This window comes from Peromyscus eremicus, chromosome 4, assembly GCF_949786415.1.
Source record: "Peromyscus eremicus chromosome 4, PerEre_H2_v1, whole genome shotgun sequence".
Classification (NCBI taxonomy): domain Eukaryota; kingdom Metazoa; phylum Chordata; class Mammalia; order Rodentia; family Cricetidae; genus Peromyscus; species Peromyscus eremicus.
Window position 1 is genome coordinate 16,681,519 of NC_081419.1, and position 26,584 is coordinate 16,708,102.

Below are 26,584 nucleotides of genomic sequence, written 5' to 3' on the forward strand. Positions count from 1 at the left end.
CCAAGAGCAGTTCCTGAAACATAGGCACAGCCAGCACAGAGTGGACCAAGAACAGCTCCCTCAGACACAGGCAACTCTTGTACCTATTGGAGGAAGAGATGGGTAGATGCCATTGCAAAAATACATAAAACAGCATAAAGAACAATATGGCACCACTAGAAACTAGTGGTTCTACAACAGCAAGACCTGAACATCACAACATAGAAGAAACAGAAAAAAGCAACTTTAAAAATAAATTTAGGAAGATGATAGAGGCCTTTAAAGATGAAATGAAAAATTTCCTTAAAGAAATTGAGGAAAAGACAAACAAAAAATTGGAAGAAATCAACAAATCCCTTAAAGAAAGCCAAGAAAACCAAAAAAAGCAATTAAACATGTGAAGGAAGCAGTTCAAGACCTGAAAATTGAAATAGAAACAATGAAGAAGATCAAACCGAGGAAATGATGGAAATAGATGGAAATAGAACATCTGAGTAAACAAACAGAAACTACAGATGCAAGCATAACCAACAGAATACAAGAGGTGGAAGAGAGAACCTCTGGCGTGGGGGATATAATAGAGGAAATACATTCATCAATCAAAGAAAACACTAAAGCCAAAAAAGTCTTAACACAAAATGCCCAGGAAATCTGGATCACCATGGAAGAAAAAAAAACTAAACAAAACAAAACTATTCACCTAGGACAACCGAAAACAACAAACATACAAAGGTCATGGTTACAGTAGAAGAAATAGGACCAAGCAAAACACAAAGTTCAATTGAATCACATCAAAGAAAGATTGAAGTCTTGTGAATGATTTTCCAAGACAAAATTGACTCTCTCTCTCTCTCTCACTCTCTTTCTCTCTCTCTCTCTCTCTCTCTCTCTCTCTCTCTCTCTCTCTGTGTGTGTGTGTGTGTAACAACAAAGCCTTATGAAGACACTGTACTCTTTGACTATAGGAAGTTATAAAATGAGAAACCCTAACAAAATAAAATTCAGAGACAAAGGGATAGATGCTCATTAACACAGAAGAGAACTGTTCTGTTGGAGTTGCAAATCACATTGTTATGAAAAACCCACCATGGCCATGGAAATACTTCCTTTCTGAATGTGATGCCTGAGAAAACACAAACTGAATTAGAATTTTATGAAATAGAGATTCTATATGAAATACTCTGATTGTGAACTGTTCTACTCCTTTGAAAAGAACTTGAGTCAAGAGGGGCTGCACCATATGCTCTGTCTTCCAGGAAGTGCACAGCAAAGTGCTGAGCAATTATTTGAGGAATTTAATGAGCTTTGACAGCTAGTCTTTTAAACTCAAGCCAGAAACTCCTGCTCTTTCTTCCACAGCAGGTTTTGAAACAGAACTATGTGACTAATTATATCAAATTTCTACCTTGTCACTACCTAGTCTATAGATAAAAGTATACAAGATAATAACTTCCACATGATATCTCAATATTATATTTCATAACTTCTGTGCCAGAATGTATAATCAAAATAATAGAGGATGAAAATAAAGGAATTTTTTTGTCCTGAAGCCATCTTAAATGTCATCTTTACTCAATTGCTGTGCCCACTCCTCATCACGCAGCATATTTTGTTATAGAATCCTTGTATAGTTTACACCTTAAAACTAAAACTGAGTCAATTCTCTAAGGCTTCCTGAAATATGTCCACGAATCATATAGATTATCTCAATCATTTCCTTAGTGTTCTACCACATAAGAAGGTCGTACTGACAGTCTGGCCTTTATAGTAATATGTGGGAAAACTGAGTTGCTGTGAAAAACTAAGGCTATTAACATTGAAATGTCTCAGCAGGGCAGTGGTGACTCAAGACTTTAATCCCAGCACTAGTAAGGCAGAGGCAGGCAGATCTCTATGAGTTCAAAGGCATCCTGGTCTGCACAATGAGTTCCAGGAGAGACAACGTGGTTACACAAAGAATCCCGGTCTCAAAAAACAAAACAAAGCAAAATTCAAATGTCTCTGCTTGTATGATAATTCAACTTGAAATATTCTTTAGTGTTTACAAGAGGCTGTGGGTATTTGTGAGGCTGAAATACTTGTTCAAACTTATTAATGTGCAATGGTCTCTTTAAATTGCAACAAATATACATAGAAAAGATGGATAGGATCTTGTTTCTAGGTGAAAATAATTTAACTTTGGGGCAATTTATTTTTTATAGCATATTATGGGCCACCGCCAGCAGGCCACAGATGCACACCCTATGAGAAGCCTGAAGAGACATCTGTGAGGAGGGCAAATGAGTTAAACTGCAGTGCATTAATGAGGTGTCAATTACCCTGTAGACAAATGCTTCAAATACCTATTAAAAAGGAAAAATGTCCCCATGCAATTATTTTCTATGCCTGTTTAGTATTAAGAATTTTCATTTTACATATTCTCACAAAATAAATACATTGAGAGAAGAAAGGAGAGAAAGATAGAAGAGAGTCATGGGAAAGAAAAGGAGAGAGGACATGAGGTTATTGCACAATGCAGAATAAGAGACAGATAATATTTAATATTAGCTCCATCAATAATTCAATATCCCCCTGATTTGAAGACAATTAAATTCAAATGTCCACATGAAAAATTTTCTCAGTAATTTTCTGCTTCCTTTCTAGTTTCTATTTTGTTCACCTCTGTCCCCCCTCAAAGAAAACCACTATGAATCATGTCAACCAACAAAACGAATACTTATGTTTCCTTGCCTCAGAGCTCAGGGACATTGAAAAGTCATTTTCGATCATTGCTATGATTCTCATAATACAGGCCAAATAAAAATGCATCAATTGGCAAATTCACATAAAAGCCAGGGGCCTTCTTTTAAAAACCTGCTATGCAGAGTTAGCCACAGTTTCCAATGACAGAGAGAATACCACATGGAATAAAATTCTTGAGATACTAACAGTCACATGAGTTCTCAAATGTTTGGAGAAGACACATGTATCTATTAGAGAGAGCCTTTGAAAACTAAGCTTCCACAGTGTAAATGAGTCTCTAGATTCTACCACCTTAAAAAAGCATTTTATTGTCCACCTATTTAAATGTCACCTATTTAAAGAGATGCTATGGATATTTTAAACATTTTAGTTAGCCCTTAGTACTCAATATTTATGGAATTAATAAAAATAAGTTATTTTAGTAGAAATTGTCAGTTAAATGATAAAGATGACAATATTATTGTTTTGAAAGCTGACACTTTCCTGTGATTCTGCTATTGTTTTTAATATACTAATATGTTTGATGGTTTATATTTTATATTTTACAAAGCAATGCATGCTATTGACAGGGTCTGCTTTATCACAGATCTGCTAAGAACCACAGTCCTGGACGCTCCGCCCTCTTTCATTTCATTTTTGATAGTCAATCAGTCTGAAATGGGAGAAATTAGACGTATTGCTAAATGCTTAATTCCAATCTCAGGGAAAGAGATTTGGTATAATATCAAAGTAAAACTATCTTTTTATATATTTCTTTTTCCTTTTTCAGACACTTTAAAATTTGTGTAAGGTTAGAACAATTGTACCAAAGCATTTAATGAATATAGAAAGTAATGGGCACAGAAATCAACCAAGTATTGGACACCACTGAAGTAAGAAACCAGAGAAAAGAAAGGAAAAAATTAAAAACATTGAGGTCAAAGGTAATATTATCTTGTTCTTCCTGTGTATTGTTAATATGATGAGCAAAAATTTGCTTGTGATTTAATAATACACTCTAAAGAGTTTATTTATGTATCAATCTGTCATGACATTTCAGAGATTGATAAAATTACTGACCCGATTTGGTGCAGTTGACTTGTGTTTCATCACTGAAGTCTCCACAGTCATTGTCACCATCACAGGCCCAATGCCCCGGGATACACCGGCCACTGGGACATCTGAACTGGTCATCAAAGCAAGAGTGAACACAGCCCACCTCATCACTCCTGTCCCCGTAGTCATCATCTGGGGAGAAACACTAAAAGCTAGTAAAAACTCACTTTGAAGAACATTCTTTCCTTACGTTTATAACATTTTCTGTGCAGAATTTGCTTATGATTTTGAAAAAGGAAAGATACGTTCATGACCAACATTTCCCGGGAACAGTCAATAAGTCTCATTTTATACTGACGTTACATCTCTTCTGGTTTAATAGCAAATGCAGAACCAAGAGAAGGAAAGTACTGACTTTAGATTTTGCAGCTTCAAATCTAGTTTGTTTATGAATAACTAACCACCCACTAACTGCCTCTCTGCCACAAGGGTTAAGAGGAAAGTTGTGACTATGGGACTGTTAAGTGACACAGTGCAGTAGAATTATGGTGAAATTACTACTCGAAGCCACCATTTCTATGCCGCAGAACTTGTAGCTGTATCTTCCACCCAGTGCCTTTGTCTCTATGCTCTGACATAGCCATTTACTGCTCATTCCTCCCCTGCTGCCTAATCGACTGGATTCATACATGGAAACTGTATGTTCACATTAGAAATGATTCATCCTCAGGACTGGCCATCGCAAAGACAATGGATTAAATGGAACTAAATGACATTGATTAATATATAACTCATTTGCCTGCATTTAGAATGACTTGGCATAATGATACAACTAAGTACAGGGAAGAAAAACATTACTTGCACATAAAAAGCAAGGTGACAGAGCTAAGATCATCTGGCTAATTGCATAATAATTCTTAAACTGCCAAGGTTACATAAATGCTTCGGGAACCTAAAATTGTTCTGGTCGTTTCCTTAATTGTTCCCTTTATTCATCTTTGTAGATTTAGTCTATGCCCAAACTAATATCTGAAAATGAAGCACTGTTCAAGCCCCATGGGACAAATATCATGCTCCATTATCCCTAACACTGATCCCCAGTGATGTGCCAGCTGCCCGCTCACCACTTTTCTTAGCCACTTTGCTGGGGTCTGCAAGCTTTGCTTGCAAACTCCCTTTGGAGGAAGCCAGGCAGCCCAGAGAGCTGGGCTCCGATCTGGTCAGTGCTGGGCAGTGAGCGCTTGGTACTTGCCAGTGTCACAGTGCCATTTGCTGCTGATGCATCTTCCACTCTTGCATACGAACTGAGTTAGCGGCTCGCACGTCGGGAATTCTGTGAAGGATATAAGAGAGCCACTGAGAAATGTTTTATGGACTGTGCTTGGTTTGATTTGTATCCATTTTACTACTGTGATCGGAACTCTTGTCCTCTACAAAGGCAGAGCAGACAGGAGAAGAACAAACACAGTGATTGCAAGTTCTTAAAGACATGAGGTGACCACACTTCAGTGTCTGAAAGGAGGGACAGCCAGCCACCACAAGCCTAGGAGAATCATCAGATGAAGTGCCATTAGGATTTCTCATAGTTTCTGAAAGACATGTTCAGGGCCAACCTTGTCTTGGTGAATGATAGCAACCAGGGCTCTGCTGTGCTGCCACAAAATATTGCTTCTGTATATCCAGCGTGCTGGGCTTTTCTGAATACACAGAGCCACACAGGGCTGTCAAGGGTAGCACTGACCTCTGAGGGATGCCAACAGTGTAAGGTGAAATTAATTTATCAACTAATGAAGTCAGTGCAGTTGCTACCATATGTTTACAAAGACTTTGACACTATCAATTCTAGTCTAACAAGGTGACCAAAACCCCTGAAAAATAATTCAGGTTTTTAAAATGAAGCTAAATCCGTTAAATGTTAAATTAAAACCATTTAAATCAAAAGATCTCCTTTCTTATCCCTTACATAATAATAATAAATAGTAATAATGATAAAAGGCAAATGAAATATAAAATACAATTAGCCATTTTAACATTCCAGTAATTCCAGAAGTTAGTACTAACATAATAAGAATGGATAATAATGAAAATTAAAAAAATAGTAACCAGAGAAAGATTAATGTACTGAGGAGTACAGACAAAAATTTGAACTGAGTGTTTTGCAGGGAAAAACAGTACTGTACCTGTTTATAGATGGTGGAAATTATTCACCTAAAGATTGGTGGATTTCTCAAAATTAGGCCTGTTATCTCAAGAAAACTTGAGTAGAGTCATATTAATGTTTTCTCTTTAAAACAGCTTACTTAGAGTCTTAGAATATTTGACAGAGAAAAACTACAAATGTTATCAGTTTTCTGTGGACTTTTAAAGAGATGTCTAAAATAAATGGTGGTTGAGCATGTTACACTTAGGGTGGCAAAACCGTTTTATTTTATTTTATTTTTATCTAGCTAAATGTTTATATATCTGGTAATTACCTACCTATCTACTTGTAATTTTGAGTTTGAAATTTTGAGTACTGCTTAATTTGGAGAAAAATTATAAAAACAAGCAAACCTACTATATTTATCAGCTCTAAAAGTTGAGAATCACTGATAATCGCAATTACTTTGGCCCTAAGGTATCTATGGCTCAGAAAAGTCCAATGTGCCCATGATCACCAATGTCTCCCAACATTGGAATTCTCTTCCTTAAAGCTGGTTCCAACATATTTTAGTAGTAATTTTCTATATCATTTCAATTTTTATCCTTAACTTATTCAAATTGGTATTTTATTTTCTTTATATTACAAATTGCTTCCATACGCAAATGAATACACTTCTGATTTTTACCAGACATGAGTTCTCAAATATTTCCATTATTTTAGTATTTGGTTCCCAATTTCTTTTATAATTCCATCATTGGCTAAGGCAGGAACAGGATGCTTCCTGGGGCTCACACATAGAAATCCTAGCATAAAGGAATTTTTGTCATCCCAGCCCTAAGTGAGACTAAGATTAGAAGTTTCCTGGGCTTGCTGGTCAGCTGGCCTCATCTATTTGTTGAATTCCAGAACTGTGAGGAACCTGTCTCCAAAAAATGAAGATCTAAGTTGTCTTTAGTTAAACGCACGCACACACACACACACACACACACACAGAGAGAGAGAGAGAGAGAGAGAGAGAGAGAGAGAGAGAGACCGCACTCACTTCATACATACATACATGTACACATTTGTCACCACAAAAGTACCCACATGTGCATGCTCAACGAGAGAAACGGGGGGGGGAGAGAAAGAGAGAGAGAGAGAGAGACAGAGAGACAGAGAGACAGAGAGGGAGGGAGAGAGAGAGAGAGAGAGAGAGAGAGAGAGAGAAAGAGAGAATGCTTGTCATAAAACCAGAAACACACGGACATGAATATGATTCAAAGAATATGGTGAAAAAGAGATTTCAGCAGAAAAAAAAAGGAGGTAAATATGATTCAAAGCTAACTCTGGAAGTCAGACCTGCTGACATAGGCCAACAGCCCAAATACTTAAATGTTGTGGTAGGGGAATCAGGAAGTCAAAGCCAGCCAAGGATGGGAGGGAAGACCTTGCCTCAAAAAATTGAGAAATAAATGAATAAATCTAAAATTGAATCAACCTTCAGTTTCTTAGAAAATCCATACACCTTCTGCTCACATAGCACATAACATGAACACACACACAATATGTATATTGTTTCATGATGGCCTCAAATTCATGATCCCTCTGCCCAGCCCCCTGAGGGCTGTGACTACAGTGTGTTTCCCTTTCCTACTTTCATATTAACATTAATTTAACACTTGAAATGAGTATCTAAATCATCGAGTTCACCTTTGTTTATGTGTTTTGCTAGAATATTTTTATGCATTTTTATGTTTGAAAAAGAATTAAGTATAATAAATGTGCCTTTCTTGACTTCGTGATGTAAATACAGCATCCTGAAGGCTAGTAAGCAGTAAAACTTAAAAAGTTTGACACATAAGCAAATCCTGATGTCATTCCTATATCACAGAACATAGAGGCTAGCATAAGTGGAAGAAGTACCATGTTAAATCTTAAAATTATTTTAACTTCCTCATATCATTCCTACATCACAGAACATAGAGGCTATCATAAGTGGAAGAACTACCATGTTAAATCTTAAAATTATTTTAACTTCTACCCACATGTGCATGCTCAATGAGAGAGAGATATGTGTCTAGTGTTGAGTCCATTTTAGGAGGAATAAATGAAATATAGTGGCTTTCATTTGGCAGAGGGTAGAAAAACACATATCCTTAATTTCTTTCTATCTTACCACTAGTGCCCAACAGAGACAGAAATGGTGTCGTTTTACAGTACACACCTTACCCTAAAACACGAATTACAGCTAAAGCTTCTTGAATTTAATATTTCCCTCTTTCATATTAGTTTTAACACTTGAAATTAGTATCTAAATATTCTAGTTCACTTTTGTATTACATTTTATTAAAATATTGTTATGAATTTTTATTTTTGACAAATAAATAAACATGGCTTTCTTGACTTCATATAAATATACTTTGACTTTAAATCTTTTAATGCAAATTGTAGGACATTTAGAAACATTGAATGATTAATTCTGTAAAAGACAGAAAGTACAAACCAAAATGACTCACATTTTATCCTGTTCCAATTACAGTGAGGAAAAGAAAACTGTATTTTATCTTGATGACTACTTTAACTATGTAAAACAGTTTATGGATCAATGGGCTGCTAATTTTTTTTTATTGTTCCAGGTAGTTTGCTCAATTTGTATACTTTATCTTTTTCTTAAATTTTACTAGCGTGTTATATGAATGCCATTCTGAAAAACAGCTACAATTTCTCTTTCAGTGAGCTTCTATTTGTCTAGTGCATACAGTTTAGGAGTGGTTCCCAAGGACATCATTTTCAGATGCGGTTTTGTTTATTTTCTGCCTCTTACCTAGGTATCTCCTTCCTTCCTTCCCTCTAAAAAAATCTAGCGAAGTAATTTTTGTTGAAGTCTCAAAATCCTGTAGCCCATAGTCTAAATGATGGAGCAGACCTTTATGACCAAGCCTGTGGGAGTACACAGATATTCGTGTGAAATTAGATGATAAAGTAATAATATCACGAGAATCCAGGTTTAGAAAAGTAATGCCTTAAGTTAAGGAGACTGCAATTGTTCCACCTTTACTGTTAATTTGGCAACTAGAGGGCTAAAATTGTCATTTCTGAATCCTGAGACTTAAATAATACACCTCACCTTAGGATACTTCAGAAGAGCAGCAAGGGCAGAGGAAATTTGGAATTAATGTGAATGACATCAAAACACTTTAGTTTTTCATTATACTGCCACAATCATTACCAAGAATGTTTAATGATACCACAGCAGAGGAAGATTTGGGCAAGATCAAATATTAACATTCTTCATTCTGTCTTTTGTTTGAAATCTGAGTTTTACCTGCTATAATGTATATAATTATCTGTTGGTACGAAAAGTGAAATGGTGCTTCTGAAAGTTACTCATGTTGGATTGTAACTACCGAAGACACTTTTCAGATATCGCTGCTAACTGTGGCTCCCAAGGACCAGGACTCAAATCAAACAGATTACTTATTTTTATTGCTTTTACTTCACTTTGACATCAGTCTTGTTATCTCAGTATTCCTCTTCGTTAGATTGCTCCGGTTAGCTATGTATTTGTGATGTCTATAAAATGATTTGGTGATGCAGAGCAGTTGTTACATGGGTGGCCTTTGTACTTTGTAGCATGAACTGCTTTTTACTTAGAGGCCAATTGCTATTTGGTACTGTTTAATGTAGATTAAATAAATGACTTAAATAAAATGAGAATAGTTAATACATATGTGAAATTCAGTTTTCTAGAAGACAGACATAATAGATACATTTTAAAGTTATACACATATTTAAATATTTAGAGCTAACATAGTTACCACATGATACATTTTTAATTTGATTTATTCCATAGGTCAGATTTTAAAATATCCAATGATATAAACACATTGTAGTATAAGTGTAGTGCAATATTTTATGTTTCCTATTACTTTTCTTTTTATTTTCTATCTTTCTTCCTTTTTTGGGTAGTGGGAGTGATAAGGGCATAAGTGTAACTCTTTTCATAAACACTACAAGTTTTGTACAAAGATAATCCTGGATTGAGATCCTGGCCTTATGAGTAATTAATGGGTGGCCTTATGTACTTACTTAATGTCTCTGACCCAAGATTATTAATGTGTATAGTAAACAGGAAATACTGCAAAAGTCCATTTATTCAAGATTTTTATTTAGAGCTTTATTACATATAGAGTTCTGGGTTATAGACATAGATTGTGAAGAATGAATGAATGAATCAATGAATGAATACCCTAGGCACAGGAAACAAAAGCTGCAGGAAATCTAGTTGGAAAAATATTTGGAAAGTGATTAAACACATGACTTCAAAATTATCAAATAATTGGTAGCATAAAGGTGGTGCAGATGATATGCTAGACTGGGACACTTCAGTATTATACCAGGTTCAGAAGCATTCTCATTCAGTCCAAACAGTGCTAGGCAGTGACAGTCTGCAGGGGAAGCAGCAGACACTGCCTTTGGGCTGCCAGAGGGCTTTTCAGATACAAGTATTTAAGAAGTTATATGAGATACAAAGCGGTTCATTAGAAGGTGAGCTTCAGATGATTTTGTTCAGCTGTAGGCTAACAGGAGTCCTGAGTGCATTTCAGGTGCCCTACTCTACGTTCTGGTTGATCTGCAGGCCGAGCATACGACATGCACTTCTGGGTTACAGTGTTTTCAAATCAGAATACAGTTGTCAGAATGTGCCTATCAAAAGCTAAGGACAATCTGTGTTCCTGCGAAACACAGAAACTTTGAGTCACTTTGGGTAGTTTTAACATTCTTCTGAAAGAAGTGACATAAAGGTAATGTGAGTGAAATATTCATGTTAAAACAGGTCAACAGGAGGGAAGGCATTGTAACATTCTAGATCAAACAAGACTCAGATCTCAGAAGAAACTAAAGTGAAAGTACATAAATACTTGGAGAAAGTGAAAGAATTTCAACGGGGGGCGGGAAATTCTACATGTGGTGGAATAGGCTTTAGAGAGTAATCAGTGTTTACAAGGCAGAACCCTAGAAGTAAAAGAAGGTACATGGGAGTGTGTAAAAGACAAAACGAACAAAAGTTCAGGAAAAACAGTAAGTTATTCTAGCAGTAGAACAGCCACAAAAGAAATAAATAGCAGATACTTTAATGTGTTTCCTAAAGTGTAAAACGTAGAAGAGAGTGGAAAGGGTGCTCAAAAATTAATGAGTGAACTGTGTATTTGTTTGATGCTTGCACATATGAAATTATATTTTGTCTATAAATGGAGAAGTTTGAATATCAATGTCAATATAGAATAGGACACAATACTTTAATTCCGCTTAAGATGTGGATAACGGCCGAGCGGTGGTGGTGCATGCCTTTAATCCCAGCACTCGGGAGGCAGAGCCAGGCGGATCTCCGTGAGTTTGAGGCCAGCCTGGGCTACCAAGTGAGTTCCTGGAAAGGCGCAAAGCTACATAGAGAAACCCTGTCTCGAAAAACAAAAAAAAAAAAAAAAAAAACAAAAAAAAAAACAAAAATGTGGATAACAGTAAGAACCTAGTATGTTGAAGGTGTAACCCTAGCTTATTATTAGTATTGCCCCCTAGCGTAAACAATGTCAGCTTAGAAAACTAGACTGTGAGTGAAGAAATAAAAAGGTCTCTCCAGGAAATTAATAACCATCTAATTATTTCACAATCCTACTTTACAACTTGAAAAAAATTCCCATGTGAAAAAATTAGGTAAAAGTTAATCTAAGGCTTTTAATAAAATTTTAATAAAATGTATCAGAGAGCTCACAGAATATAAGGCTATACACAGCTACATAGGAACACCACAAAGGTGCAAAAATAATACCAAACTATACATGTTCTCAAAATTCAAAATTCAAAAACAATAACTTTTATAAAAGTATAGAAAAGGTAACGAACATTTTGGTCAGTAAAGTTCAACAGACTTAACAAAAAACAGATCTTTAAACATTAACTATGTTTGTAAAGATTACTAATTGAAATCAGATAAATAATATAAGAAATTCAGATCGTATTTATTTAAATGGTTAAGATAAAAATAAATACTCTAAGAAATAAAGGCAGCCGGGGAGGTGGTGGCACACGCCTTTAATCCCAGCCCTTGAGAAGCAGAGGTAGGGGGATCTCTTTGAGTTCAAGGCCAGCCTGGTCTACAGAGTAAGTTCCAGGACAGGCTTCAAAGCTATACAGAGAAACCCTGTCTCGAAAAATCAAAACTCCAACCACCCCCCCAAAGAAAAAAAAGGGTAACATGAAAAGAAAACAATTAGGATATTTAAAAATAAAAATAAACTTTTGAAAATACAAGTTGAAAGAATGAGCTAAATTAGATTTTAGTATATTGAAAGGTTGGATTATATTTTGAAAGTAGCTTTTTCATACATTTAAGGCTTTTTCGCACCTTCTCAGTTTTAGTTAATTCACTTCCTATCCCCATCTATGCCTAAACCATTTGCTCTTGGTTTCCACCCCTCTTCTTTCATATTGAGAAATAATAGTTCAAGCAGAGCTACTTCAAATGAATAGACAATGCTGTAGTCTGATACATTTAAATAAAGAATAATACCTGAAGTTGGGAGGGAGTCATGTAGGAAGATATGGGGGATTGGCAAGAGGAAAATAGGGAGCTGGATAATATTTCAATGTATATGTGAAATAAATGCTGAAAGAATAAACTTTAAAAATGAGAGCTGGGCGGTGGTGGCACACGCCTTTAATCCCAGCACTGGGAGGCAGAGGCAGGCGGATCTTTGTGAGTTCAAGGCCAGCCTGGTCTACAGAGTGAGTTCCAGGAAAGGTGTAAAGCTACACAGAGAAACCCTGTCTCGAAAAACTAAAAAAAAGAAAAAGAGAGAGAGAGAGAGAATGATTGAATTGAACGAGCTAAAGAGATCAGCATATCTACACAGTGAAGAATAAAAAGAAATAAAAGAGATAAAGTGTCGCGGCGATAAAACTGAAAGTTCCAAAACCATGGTAGAGAAAAATATGGAAAAAGTCATATCAAAATACTTCCTCCATGTATATATTAATTAAGATTCAGGAAGAACAATAGTCAGCTCACAGACGAAACCCAGCAGAAAGGCAAGAATAGCAAAAATCAATTCATGAATTGGATTTGACTTGGAAAGATTTCACAGTATTAAATCAGAAGAAACAAATCTACTTCCTCCAGTAAAGGGGTGTGAGCTTTTAGAAAGTAATTCACTCCCTTTCTCAAAGCAAATGGAGAGTTGAAGAGAGGTAAAGGAGACAGAAAAACAAACAAACAAACAAACAAACAAACAAAAACAAAAACAAACAAAAAAAACAAACAGGAAAACCAAGAAATGCCTGAGACTGAATGCAAGAAGAAAGTATCAGGACAGTGGTATGGGAGCTGCTTAGATATGCTAATAACGGTGTTTTGCCCGTCTAAGGAAAACAAAATCCCTGAAAAGCTTGGAGAACAATTATGTTGGAGGAGTTTGGGGGGAAATAAATGTAAGAATTTGAAGTCCTAGGTAAATGGATGGAACAGAACATGAATGTATAAAGTCATATACATTTTCTGTGAAATGTAAGAACTGCAGTGAATCAGTGTGCCAACTGTAAGCAAAGCTTAGCTTTGTTGATGGCAACTTCTGCATATGAGTGAATATTGATGCATCAAAACTTGGGACATGAAAACTGAAATCTTAGGGCCTGTTCATGTGTTGTTATTACTACTACTATCAACGTTTATTACTATTATTATTATTATTATTATTGTTTATTAACATTTCAGTGAAATAAACATTGTCAAACCTAAAGAATGAGATCATAAAGAATGAGATCATATCTGAAAGTAGCACCTCTTCCTGGAAGCAACAATGATTGGTATTAAAACAAATCCATGCTCAATTCAACTCTAAAGCCAGTAAACAATATAGTCATATTTGTAATTCTAAGAAATTAGTTTCAGTAAAGTTTTAAAAAATCAATAAAATGTGACAGATAAATGATTATTATCTCATATACATTCATATTAAAGCAAAAATGTATGAGGATTGATTATCTCATATAAATTAATTTTGTCATGTGGTGTAAGGCTATATTTCTGGAAATTTTCATCTTTGGTGAGCCACACACGCGCGCGTGTGTGTGTGTGTGTGTGCATATATCACATTCTCCAAGAGAAAAAGAGTGAAAACTTTTTTATTGTGAGATAACATCCTTTGAAATTAAATAACAATTAAAATTAATAAGTTGTACAACATTAGGTCATATTATTTTCTCATACTAATCCTAACACAGCAACAATTCATTGTAGCTGTGTGTAGGCAGAAGAAATCCATTACCCAGCATGCTTTGTTATGAGTTTCATTGTTGCTAATCTAAAAATTTGGGGCTTTTTAGACAAAGAGACTTTAGAGCACATAGGGACCTTTTTAGAGAAAATGGACTTCAGAGCACATAAGGGCTTCTTGGAGTAAAGGGTGTGAGAAGGGACTCCTGGATCTGTGATCTATGGTTTATTGGGAAGCTCAGATCACAATTCTGCTCTTACTCTGTTCAGGTGTTTCCATTTCTTTCCATACACAGGGAAAGCAAGCAAGCCAGGCACGGCTGCACATACTTGAAATACCATTTACATGGCAGCCCAACGTAGGGACGTTCACAGCCAGACTAGAAGCAGTGTTCCCAAGTCTGAGGGGATGGATGACCCAGTGAGAGTAAGGTACTTAGAAGAAGGAGTGAATGACACATCTAAGAGACCATTCTTCACTTCACAAAACAGGTAACTGCTTTCTTTACAGTGCCAGTACTGAGCCCAGACACAGTTATGATTATAAAATGTATTCTGTTCCTGTTTGAGTTGAGGTGTGTTAAGGATTGAACCCTGAGCCTCATACACTTACTTTCTAGACCTTCATCTTCAGCTTTGTACATGGCTTCACAGGTCTCACTCTTATCCATTCTAGCTCTAGAACTTTCCCTTCACATAGAAAATCAACATAAAAGTTCCCAACAAGCTATTATGGATCCTCACACTATCCAAATCTGGCTGCAAATTAGTTCGCACAAGTGTGCATGAGAATGATTAAAGCTGGTTTGCTAAGAAAAATAGTTCCATGGAAGCTGGAGAGGTGGCTCAGTGGTTAAGGGCACAAGCTTTTCTTATGAAGGAACTGAGTTTTGCCAGAATCACACCAAGTGGCTCACACCTGCCTGTAACTCCAGCTCCAATGCCTGTAATCCAATGCCTCTAGTCTCCTTGGGGCCTGCATTCACATGTACCCACATGCGGATACATGTACACACATACACAATTAAAAATAATAAAACCTTATATTTTTAGGGGTCCAATCTACAGGAAGGCAGTAGTGTTAACCCCCATCATGCATGATGGCTTGCTCAAGACAACTGGGTGAACAATTATAGAACACAGCACTTTTCCTTATTTGTAAAGTTTCATTACAAAAGATAGACATCAATTAGAACTTCAAACCTGCACTGTACCCAATCTGTGACAATTGAGGTATGAAATGATAGATATACATCGCCACTGCAATATTCATAGATAGACCATCAACTCAATCATTCTGAAAAATTTTATGTAAATATATTATGGATCAATGCTTGTGAAAGGGTTCAAACTCTGGGTGTTGATCACTATTGGGCAGACTTAGGTACATAAGGCATTCATTAATTCAATTGTTTGTTATATTTTTTGAGATAGAGCCTCTCTTGAGTCCACAGTGGTTGGAAGTTACTATGTAGACCAGGATGACCTGGAATTGGCAGTTATCTTCCCAGCTATTCCTCCCAAGCACTGGGATAAGGAATGTACCACTTCACTTAGCATGCACAGTGGGGCCTGGCAAGCACTTGAAGAGGTCATTTTAAATTGACTTAGGGAAAAACATTAGTGTAGATATTAACCTAGTAATGGAATCAGAGAACAGAAGAAAGAATAGTGCTATTAACTAGCCTACAATAGAGGTGTGACAGTTTCCCTAAATACTAGATTTGATGTTGGAAGTGCATGTATTTCCTGTTCAGTCCTCATGAGAACAACAAGTAAGGTTTTGTAAATGAGTGTGAGTGAGTGTGTGTGTGTGTGTGTGTGTGTGTGTGTGTGTGAAAGAGAAAGAGAGAGAGAACACATGCACACAGTGTACCTGTACCTGTGTGTGCATGTCTGAATTCCAGAGAAGATATACACATGTGCTGCTCCATTACTCTGCTGTACTCCTTTGAAATAGAGTTTGTCACCGCGCCTGCAGCTGGGCAGGCAGCCACCATGTCCCAGTGATCTTCCTATCTCCACCCTCCACAGCTCTGGGATTACATGTATATGTGGCTGAAGGTGCGGGAATACTATCTCAGGTCTTCATGCTTGTCCAGAAAGTGATCCTATCCATTCAGCCATCTCCTCAGCCCAGGTTATTTTTTATTATTTTTCTTTATATAGAAAAGTAAGTATATTTCAAAGAAATTAGTTTTCTTCAAAGTTATCCTTATGATAGCAAAATACAAATAAGAATGCATAAAATGTGAAATAAAATTAATAAGATAGATCAATATATTCCTGTTCATCTGTTCATCAGTCTGCCTACCCATTAGAAGATATTTATATGTACCAAAAAAAAGTGCATATATTTCTTGTATTCATAAAGGAATTTCATAAAACTACTATTCTCTAGTGAAGAAATAAGTCACAATAGATTCCAAAAAAAGAATAATTACAGACTTTACTTCATATCACAATTAAATAACATCTTTATCTGAACAGAAGAAAATCATAAATGATTGATATGTATTCTTGAATCTACAAATAATTTGAAATAAATTTATGAAGCTTATCATTAACAAATACAACACTAATTAACTTTTGCAGTTACATGCAATTTGAAATACCTGTTTGAAATGTTCGGTGTTCCACACATTCCCTTTCTTGTTTTATTAATAGGGTTTTATCATTGATTTTTGAAATACCCAGATATAACCAGTTTTACATTAGTATGACAATGTAATGTTACTTTCTATAAATGTGTATAATATGTTCTATGCTTGTATTTTATTTGGAACTTTAAAACTTTGGGTTACATAGATATTCTAGTGAGGAAGAAATGAAGAGAAATGCATAACTTTAAAACTTAATAGTTAATCTATTTTTATAGCTTATTTCAAATTTTTATAATTTTTATTTTAAAAATTGGAAGTACCAACATGAAAACTTGCCTGAGAGCTAAAGATGGCTGTCATTTTGATAGTAAAATGAGTAAGGTACAATGACTACCCCTTTCAGTTCACAACTGATCACATCAGATAGATGTGCATTTTCTACTTACTGAGGGTCCCCCTAGGTCTTTGTTCTAACCTCTCAGGGCAGAAACTTTGTCCTTTCACTTTCCCCAGGCACAGTGCTAGACTTAATATAATTTCAGCTCATATCCTAAGAAAGTAGTTCTGGGGAGGATACATTTATATCACAGGCCTTGTATGTATGTATTGCTCATGGAACATCATTGAAAGGGGGGAAGATTTTAAGAGTTAGAATGTTTCAAGCAATCTTCAGAGAAATAGTGTCTCCTAGAAATGGCTGTATAAGTAAGACTTAACAATGGTAATATCAATATACATGTTAACATGGAAAAAGGAAAATCTCATAAGACCATACTCCCTAGACAAAGAATTACTTGTAACTTATGACTCCATAGAGGGAGAGTTAGCCTCTCCCAGGAATATGTTCTATAACTGGTTATTTAGTACAAAATGGAAAGTCCTGAAACCACATGCACACAAACAACAAAAACAGACTGTGTAAGGTATATTTATATATTTGGGCATACATATACGTGTGTGTGTGTGTGTGTGTGTGTGTGTGTGTGTGTGTGTGTGTAGAAATAATAATCAGGAATAAAGAAACTGTTAATTTGGGAGTAAGGGTAGATGTGGAGTTGAAGGAGTTGGAGAGAAGGGCCTTGGGGTGCTGGAGGGAGGAATGGGAAGAGGGAAAGTGAAGCAATTATATTTTAATTAAAATAGTATGACAGAGAAACAAATAGGATGCATTTGGAACTGTGTAGAAATTAACATACAAGAAGACATTTCTAAAGAGAAGACTGTTTGAACACTTAATACCTTCTAAGGGAAAAATGGAACCCAATTAACATATAGGTATGTACCTGACAATCTGCATTGTTTTTGCACACTTAGAACCAAGTTTATTCATCATCTAAATTGTCGCAGTGTGCTTTTATTATTATACGTCTTATGCCAACTTGTAAGAGCAGATTTTTTTTTTTTTTATGGAAGAAAAGGTTTATTTTGGCTTACAGTTGCAAAGCAGATACAGTCCATAAAGGCACTCAAGGCATGGCAACGGGAATTAAAAATGACAACAGAAGGAAGCCCCTGAGAGATCTTTATATGTTCAGAAATTCTATGGGCCAGTTATTACTTACACGCCAATTTGAAAACAAAACTTTTTAAATTTAAATGTAAACATATTTAAATGAAGGCAATAAACTTGAGATTCATAATTTTATAGCAAATTTACTGTCTTGATCGTGAATGAACTTTAGTCTATTGCACTGTTAAAGCAGAAATCCTACATATTATGATAGCTCTTCATATCTCTCCCTGATTTTACCATTCAGAGAGTGAGATTGGCATGTCAACAGTCACTATTATGGGGATAGAAATAGCTCCAAAGAAGCAAATACAGAGCTTCTTACAGCATGGAATGTCAAAATAGTAGCACATCATTGTTTAAAGTCTATAATAGGGATTGTGCCCTTAATCAAGGTATCCATGGGAGTATGACTTTACCCGGTGCTTCTTTGTACCTCATGCCTGGGACCCAAATCAATGCTAAACTAGAATGTCAGTTTTAATTTAAAACACACCTGGATTCAAGAGCTAGCCCAGTATGTATTGGCCTCATGTTCTCAAGTATGTGGCCAAAGGGTCTGCCACAGTTCTTCTAGGTGTGAAGTAAAGAAAGAATTGGACATCTACAGGTTGGCATGAAGATTCATTAAGAAACTATGCATTTTGAGCTGGCTTTTTGGAGCCCACTACCTATGGTTGGACATCTTGCACAGCCTTGATGGAGGGGGAGGGACTTGGACCTGTCTCTACTAAATGTACCAGACACTGTGGACTCCCCACTGGAGATCTTGTCTTGTTGGAGGAGGGAATGGGGGATGGGCTGCGGGGGAAGTCAGGAGGGGCTGGAGGAGGGAAGAGAAGGGGATCTGTGATTGGTATGTAAAATGAATAAAAAATTCCTTAAACTAAAAAGAGAAGGTATGCATCTACTAGTACTTACAGTCTCTGTGCTCCTCACCTCCAGGACGGTAATTCACACAGATCCACGAGTACAAAACAAAGTAATTACATTTGCAACTTTGTCAACAACAAATCCTTTCTCAAAAACAAACCTTTTTAAAAACTGGAAATCTAGTGATATGTGACTGAGAGGGATACCATCAATAAAATTTTTTTGGCAGTCAGACTTCTATGATTCTACAGAAATTCACAATTGATATTTACTACTTAATCTCAGTCTAGATTTTTTTTTGTTTGTTTTTTTGTTTTGTTTTTTGAGACAGGGTTTCTCTGTGTAGCTTTGCGCCTTTCCTGGAGACCAGGCAGGCCTCGAACTCACAGAGATCCGCCTGCCTCTGCCTCCCAAGTGCTGGGACTAAAGGCATGCACCACCACTACCCGGCCTCAGTCTAGATTATTTATTTCTCCCAGAATGTGTCCTATACATATTAACAAGAAACATAGCCTTGTAGTTTACTCCAAATGTCAATCAAAACACAATTTTGTTTTGTTAAGTTTATTCATAATAGCTCCAAGATTAACAGTGAACAAAAGAGCGTCGACCTAGCCTTCTAATAGCTACCTATCTTTGATGTCTGATTCTATTTATTTCAGCAGAGGATATTGTAACTACTTCATGAATAAGATCTATTCAGGAGCACTCACTGAAAGACATGTTCAAAAACTGCAATGAAAGTAACATATTTGTCTCCTCACATAGAGCTAGCGTGTAAGGGAAACGTCACACCAGTCCACTGTATCCAGCACGATGTCTGCTGAAGCCCAACCATTCTCAACTTACCACAGGATGCCACTTCATCTGTCTGGTCACCACAATCATCCTCTCTGTCACACAACCAGGCTCTGGGAATGCAGCGCCCATTTCCACAATAAAACTGGTCAGCCTGGCAGGTTCTGGCTGTAAAGATCAATTTATATAAGAAAGAATCAATTACCAGCCTCCTTTTCAATAATTCTAACATGCTAAATAAACTCAGTGAAGGCTTTAGTCAATTTTATATAATTGTGTCTTTTTTTTAAGATACGGATAAAGAAGCATATGCCAAGGTGTGGGCTTTGGTTTATTTGATGAAGAAGCCTGGGATGTGAAGGAGATAAATAATTTCCCCTTGTAATTGTCCATATTGCTTCAGTGGTTACAGCCAAGTGTTTTCCCTGTGTGTTTTAGGAGGAATTTAACAAGGGCTCTTGTTTTCCTTTTCTTTCTCCCTACCATTTTCCTTTCCTTATTGTCTTTAGCTTTCTTCCCTTTTTTCTCCTTGGAGTCTTTTTACCTTTCCCTCCCTGCTTCCCTCTCTCCCAATTGTATTCCATTCTCTCATGTTTTTAAATGAAAACATCATTAGATGATTTATCTCCATTTAATTCCAATTTAGCTATGATCATAATATATTAAATTCATGCAAACCATTGTTCTTTAACTTTATGTTCTTGTTATTACAGTCTCTCCTATCAGGCACTCCCTTGAGTCTAGTAAAGCTTTCTTAATGGGTTGGTCTGATTAGAGAGAAAATAAATAGAATAAATTGCTCAGACTAATTCAAATGGTGGGTGACATACCATTGTGACGGCAGGGGCACCTGCATGTGCCTCTCATTATAGCAGTGAAGTTGCAGGAACTGCTGTAGTCATTGACTCAAGAATTTTCTACATAATTATTGAAAGATATTAAGACTAGAACATGCTTAAATTCACTATCCCTTCTAATCATGGGTGAAAGTATTTTCTTTTTCGTCCAGGGAAATTTAACTGATTTCTGATGAGAAAGATATTTTGTTCCATAAGTCTCTAAGTTCAGGCTTCTGGACATAACCAAACTGACAGAATTAGCACTTCAAATCAAGGGACTCACTGAAAGACAACACAATGTGTTCTTTTTCAGTCCTCCTCTGCATCAGGTGTAATTAGCTTGCAGGTGATGTTAGATGAATGGCCCCAAAGGACTCGAATTTTATGGTAAGTAGTGCCCTAAAGAGGAATTTATCAGTGCCTTTTGCAGAATGATTTTTCTAGTAGTTGAATCAGAGATTCCCCCTCATAGTGTAAGTGTTCCTGCTCATCATTTTTACTATATAGCAGAATGAAACACAAAAAGCATGAGCAGTGTATGAGGAGACCGTTCAAACCAAATAGTCATGAACATCCCCTTTGTTTCATCTGAATCAAAGCATTCCATTTAGACAACACATCCTTGTAAACTGCAGTATTGGGAGGAGGAAGCTGGAAGATGGTGAGTTCAAGGCTAGCCTCGGTTACATTAAAAAAAACCCAAGGCCTGGGCATGTACCTTAGTGGTACAGCATTTGGACACCATGTGCAAGCCTTTGGGTCTTATTTTTAGCACTATAAGAGAGGGGGAAAGCCCTTTTTAGTTTATCTTGTAAAAAATCTGATTTTAACACATTGGTTATTTTAATGTAATTATACCTGCTTATGTGGATTTAATCAAAATTGTTGGAAGATGTGAGAAGAGCATTCTCCAATGCAATTAGAGTTCACTGCTGGGGGTAAATGTTGGCTTAAGACTGACTAGGTATAACTATAGTATTATTATTATTACTTACAGGAAAGTGAATTTCAAATCTAAGCACCATTCACCTTGGCCTCTGAAATTATCTTAGAATTAGATAAAATGAATCTGGGTTTTTGAGGGTTAACAGCTGCTCTATGTGGCTGTGTTTGCTCCTTTGTGAACATGCATATGCTATTACTCTTCTGGGTGCCTGCTCTAACTGGCTCCTAGTATTTACACCACCCCTGCTCCAGCCCTATAAGCTGCCAGTTGGCACTTTGCTCCTATGGAAATATTTCTAACACAAAGAGGTCTACCAAATATATGCTTGTCTCTGTTGTACAGCTACATCCATTTATTTCTCTATACTTGGTACAGAAATTTGCTTTCTATTATTTAAAAACTGTATTATAGACTCCTCTTATGGACCATTTGTCTCTCCCACATGTTGACCTTCCCCTCACAGACTTAATTCCTTATTTCTTTTTACCTACAGGAATATTTCAAAAACTACACATGAATTTTTAAGTGATATTTAGAATTACTTTTCAGGTTATATTTCTTATAAATGATAATGTTTATATTTTCAATTTTTTTGTAGGAGATATTTTGAAAGTCATTCCTTTTGACACTTGAGTATGAGCTCAATCATTTTAACTATGGATGTAAAATATACAAATCTATCGAGTATCCTACTCATTTTAAATTGAGTTGTTTAGGAGCCTTTTTTTATTCCTAGCTCTCAGGTGAAGAGCTTTTTCCCCAGGTTTTCCTATGCACAGGTATTAACTAGAGTGGGAAAATAGATATTGCAGAGTTAAACATGCATACATTTTGGATCTTATTGAGTTTAACAAATTCCTTTCAGTACTGGCTGGTTTTGTGTGTCAACATGATATAAGCTAGAGACATTAGAGAGGAAGAAACCTTAGTTGAGGAAATGCCTCCATGAGATCCAGCTCTAAGGCATTTTTAAAATTAGTGATCAATGGGGAGGGCCTAGCCCATTGTGCATAGTGCCATCCCTAGGATGGTGGTCAAGGTTCTATAAGAAAGCAGGCTGAGCAAGCCGTGTGGAACAAATCAGTAAGCAGCACTCCTCTATGGCCTCTGCATCAAGTCCTCCCTTCATTCCATTCCTGCTCAAGATCTAGTTCTGGCCTGCTCCAATGATAGACTATGATCTGGAAGTGTAAGCCAAGAAACCCTTTCCTCCTCAACTTGCTTTTTGTTTATGGTGTTTCATCGCAGCAATAGAAACCCTAACTAATACACTTTATAATATAAAAAGTTAACTTATGCAACCAATAAGAACATATGGCAGTTCCTTCTCCTCATAATGTTGCCAAAACTTGTTTTTAATCAGATTATTTATTTTCTTTTGTAAATGGATCTTATTATTACTTGGGGACTTTGATATTTTCAAGGGTTTAACATTGCCTCCTTCAGGAATTCTTCCCAATACTTTGCTCTTCTACTGAGCCCTGATTTTCCATTGCTGTGAGGAAACACCATGATCAAAAACCACATGAGAAGGAAGGAGTTTATTTCATCTTACAGCTCTCAGATCATGCTCCATCACTGAGAAAAAGAAGAAGAAGAGGAAGTACTCAGGGAAGAAACCTGGAAGAAGTAACTGAAGCAGAGGCCATGCATAATGAGGAACAATGCTTACATTGCTTTCCATGTCTCATTTAGCTTAATTTCTTATAATACCCAGCATATGCCTAGGGGTGGCATCACCCACAGTGAACTGGGCCATGACATATCAGTCATCTCCCAAGAGCTTGCAAAACAGGATTGCCCACGGGCCAATCTAGTGCAGGCATTTTGCCAATTGAAGTTCTTGCTTCCAACATGATATATGTCCAGTCAACATAAAACTAGGCAGCATAAGCACAATATGGCTCAACTTTGGGCTTTGTATCCTGCATGACAATGGCTGCCTGACATTTATTTTTGTGTCCACTTGTTCTTTGTCTACAAATGAAAGTACTATGTACTTTTGATCATTCAATCAATGTCACCACAAATACCTACTGGTTGGTGTGGAAAAATCCTAAAGCAACAAAACAGACAATCAGTTTCTGGTGGGAGAAGATTCCCATTTGTATATAGGCAGCCCTGTGTATAAAGATGAGGAAGAAGACATCATGATAAAATATCCCTGTTTTGAGTCTTTTCACCTAGGATACATCTCCACATATGCACTTAGATTTCAGGTCCCAGAAAGTGCTTAGAGGAATGTGCTACTTTGTCTAGGTGTGTTACACCATGTGACTTGTTTATTTCTCTGGGTAAAACAAAATGCAAGCACATCATAGCTAATCCACACCTTTCAAACTTTGTAATGATAAAGGACACATTTATATTTTCTCCTTATTCTTTTGATTTGCATTTCAGGGTATCCTGCAGTGACACCAGCTGCCATGAGTATACTAACACGAGTGTATTGAACCTAGTAGTGAGGGGCACAACTCGAAGTGGCATTCAATATGTTGGGTTTTATTTCTGAGTGTACTATAGGGATCCAGAACCACAGAAATCACACTAATCAGGACTGATTGCTTTGTTTGCTCTTACACAGATGTATTTCCATTTTACTACTACTACTAGCTAACCAAATGCAAATGCTCGTTTATAAGTCATGTGGAAACAAGCAAAATTTGTAATTAGTATAAACAGGGCAGGTATGATACTATAAAATGAGTGTCTTTCTATTTTAAGGCAAAAATCTTCTGTGTTTACATTCAGGATGTAATGAAGCACAATCTTTAAATTAAACCTTAATCTTAAAAGATTAGTATGTGCATTGGCGTGCAGAAATTCTTCATTGTAAATTAGAGTCATATTCAGGGTAACCTTCTCAAAGTCAAGTAGGCTGCACATAAAATTCAAGATAATCTGATGTGCAGTGAAGTTTATTCCAAAAAGTAAAGGCCTTTCAGACAGAATTCATAAAGGTTTAGGCAAGCTCTGTTTGCTACATTTCATCTACAAAATGAAAGATCTTCAAAGTGGGCCCCCATGGTCTTGTGATGTCTTTTTGTTTTAGAAAGTCTTGTAAGATCACACACACACACACACACACACACACACACACACACACACACACAAACACACACACAGGATTTAAGAAACCCATTTCCTCCAAAGAGTAGAGGTTTTAATCAAGGCCCAAGAGAATTACTCATCCACAGATGGCGAGCAAGTGCTTCACCATGAAAAAGTCTGTTCATAGGATGTCTCACATCATGACATCATGGTAGAAAATGGTTTTGCTTTTGCTTTTATAATTACTGTTTTATACATAGCAAGAAGCTCTTTGGAAACAATTTGTAGCCAATTCGGTGTCTAACTGAGCTAAAAGAAATGTATTCAAAAAGTAAGGCACAGAGGGACAAGCCTCTGCACGGGAAAGTCAATACCAAAAACAAGGGTAGGAACAAATCTCTCAGTCCATGAGTCTACATTGTTACAATAGTTTGTATTTATTTAGTAAGGTGTATAATGGCTAAAGGAGAAAGAGGGTTTGTGTGGCTGGTAGGGTGTAGCATTGCAGCATTCTTCAACAATTAGTTTTCACCAATTATAGCAACTTGTATCACCACACACTAGCTTTTCTTCATCATTTACCATGCACCAGGCTGCTGCTAGCCAGCGTCCTTTTTCAACATTTACGTAGTAATTATGACCTTTCTGGCACTCTTTTGTGAGCTGTACCACCAGCTGTATATTTCTATTCAATGAGAGGCTGGCTAGGGAATCAATGATTTATTACAAAGTCATGGATTATATGGAAATATAAATATGCCTAGTCGTATTGGGACTTAATTCAGGAGAAAAAAAATTCTGCCTCCCATAAATAATGTTCCATGAACAGAAAACTATTCACAAAGGTATTCTGTAGTAGAAGAAATAAAAATTTTAAGTATTTTCTCAGGATAAAATAAATAGTTTTCCTTGTGAGGTGGCCAGGATCCCAGGATGCTAATAAAAAGCTTCCGTTGCCTAGGAAGGTTTAGCATAGACAAGTCTTGAAGGAGATTCTGATCAACAGGGCAGCCCACATGGAGAGATGGAGTGCCAGATTAATTTGGAAAGCAGAGTCATGTTCAAGGATTAGTAAAACACCATTTGTAATCTGGCCTTTGTGGCACTAAGCACTGAATTCCCTGACCGTGGCAGTAATCAGACTGGCAATGCTAACAGAGTTCAGCTAGTTTATCAGCCTGACCTGTGTGTTACAGACGCGGATGTGGAAGTGATTTATCATGTGTCTGTGCAGACCTTTACCTGCGCAGGTTTGGTTGGACTCGTCTTCATTGCTCCCACAATCATTTGCTCCATCACAAATCCATCTCTTGGGGATACAACGATTATTCTGGCATTTAAACTGATCATCAGGGCAGCTATGATTGACTGTAAGAGGGAGGGAAGCAAGTTCAGTTCAAGTTATGTGTATTTTAATTATGGTTACAAAACTATTTCAGTAACTGTAATGTTATGTTCTAATAAATACCTCAGCATCTGTCACTAATTGTCTCAAATTTTGTAGGAAATATTAATATTTTAGACTTTGTTAAAATATAATCTTTATAGAAGAGATAAATATATTAAATAAGAAACAAAAGGGGATATATCCATTCTCCATCTTCTACTCAAACCAACTCTATCTCTGAGTTTGTTTTTTCATCACTTAACCAGAACCTGGTCACTCAACTCCAGAATCTTATGTATTTGAAATCAATCTCAAGGATGAATGTTAAACAGGGAAATTAAATCTCAAAATAATTACTCACACTTATTAAGATACTGTTTTCATATATATATATATATATATATATATACACATATATAATATA

The 26,584-nt window shown here is 36.4% G+C and overlaps 1 protein-coding gene across 1 annotated transcript in view; it reads right to left on the minus strand.

Moving 5' to 3' along the window:
• The window catches only part of LOC131907697 (low-density lipoprotein receptor-like), a 61,300-nt gene that overhangs the window by 20,615 nt on the left and 14,101 nt on the right, over positions 1–26,584 (minus strand). Inside the window, exons 3-6 of the mRNA XM_059258819.1 lie at positions 26,016–26,141; positions 19,989–20,105; positions 5,009–5,089; positions 3,781–3,948 (exon numbers count right to left, since the gene is read on the minus strand). Coding sequence (XP_059114802.1) covers positions 3,781–3,948; positions 5,009–5,089; positions 19,989–20,105; positions 26,016–26,141 — 492 coding nt within the window. The remainder of the gene's footprint in view (positions 1–3,780; positions 3,949–5,008; positions 5,090–19,988; positions 20,106–26,015; positions 26,142–26,584) is intronic.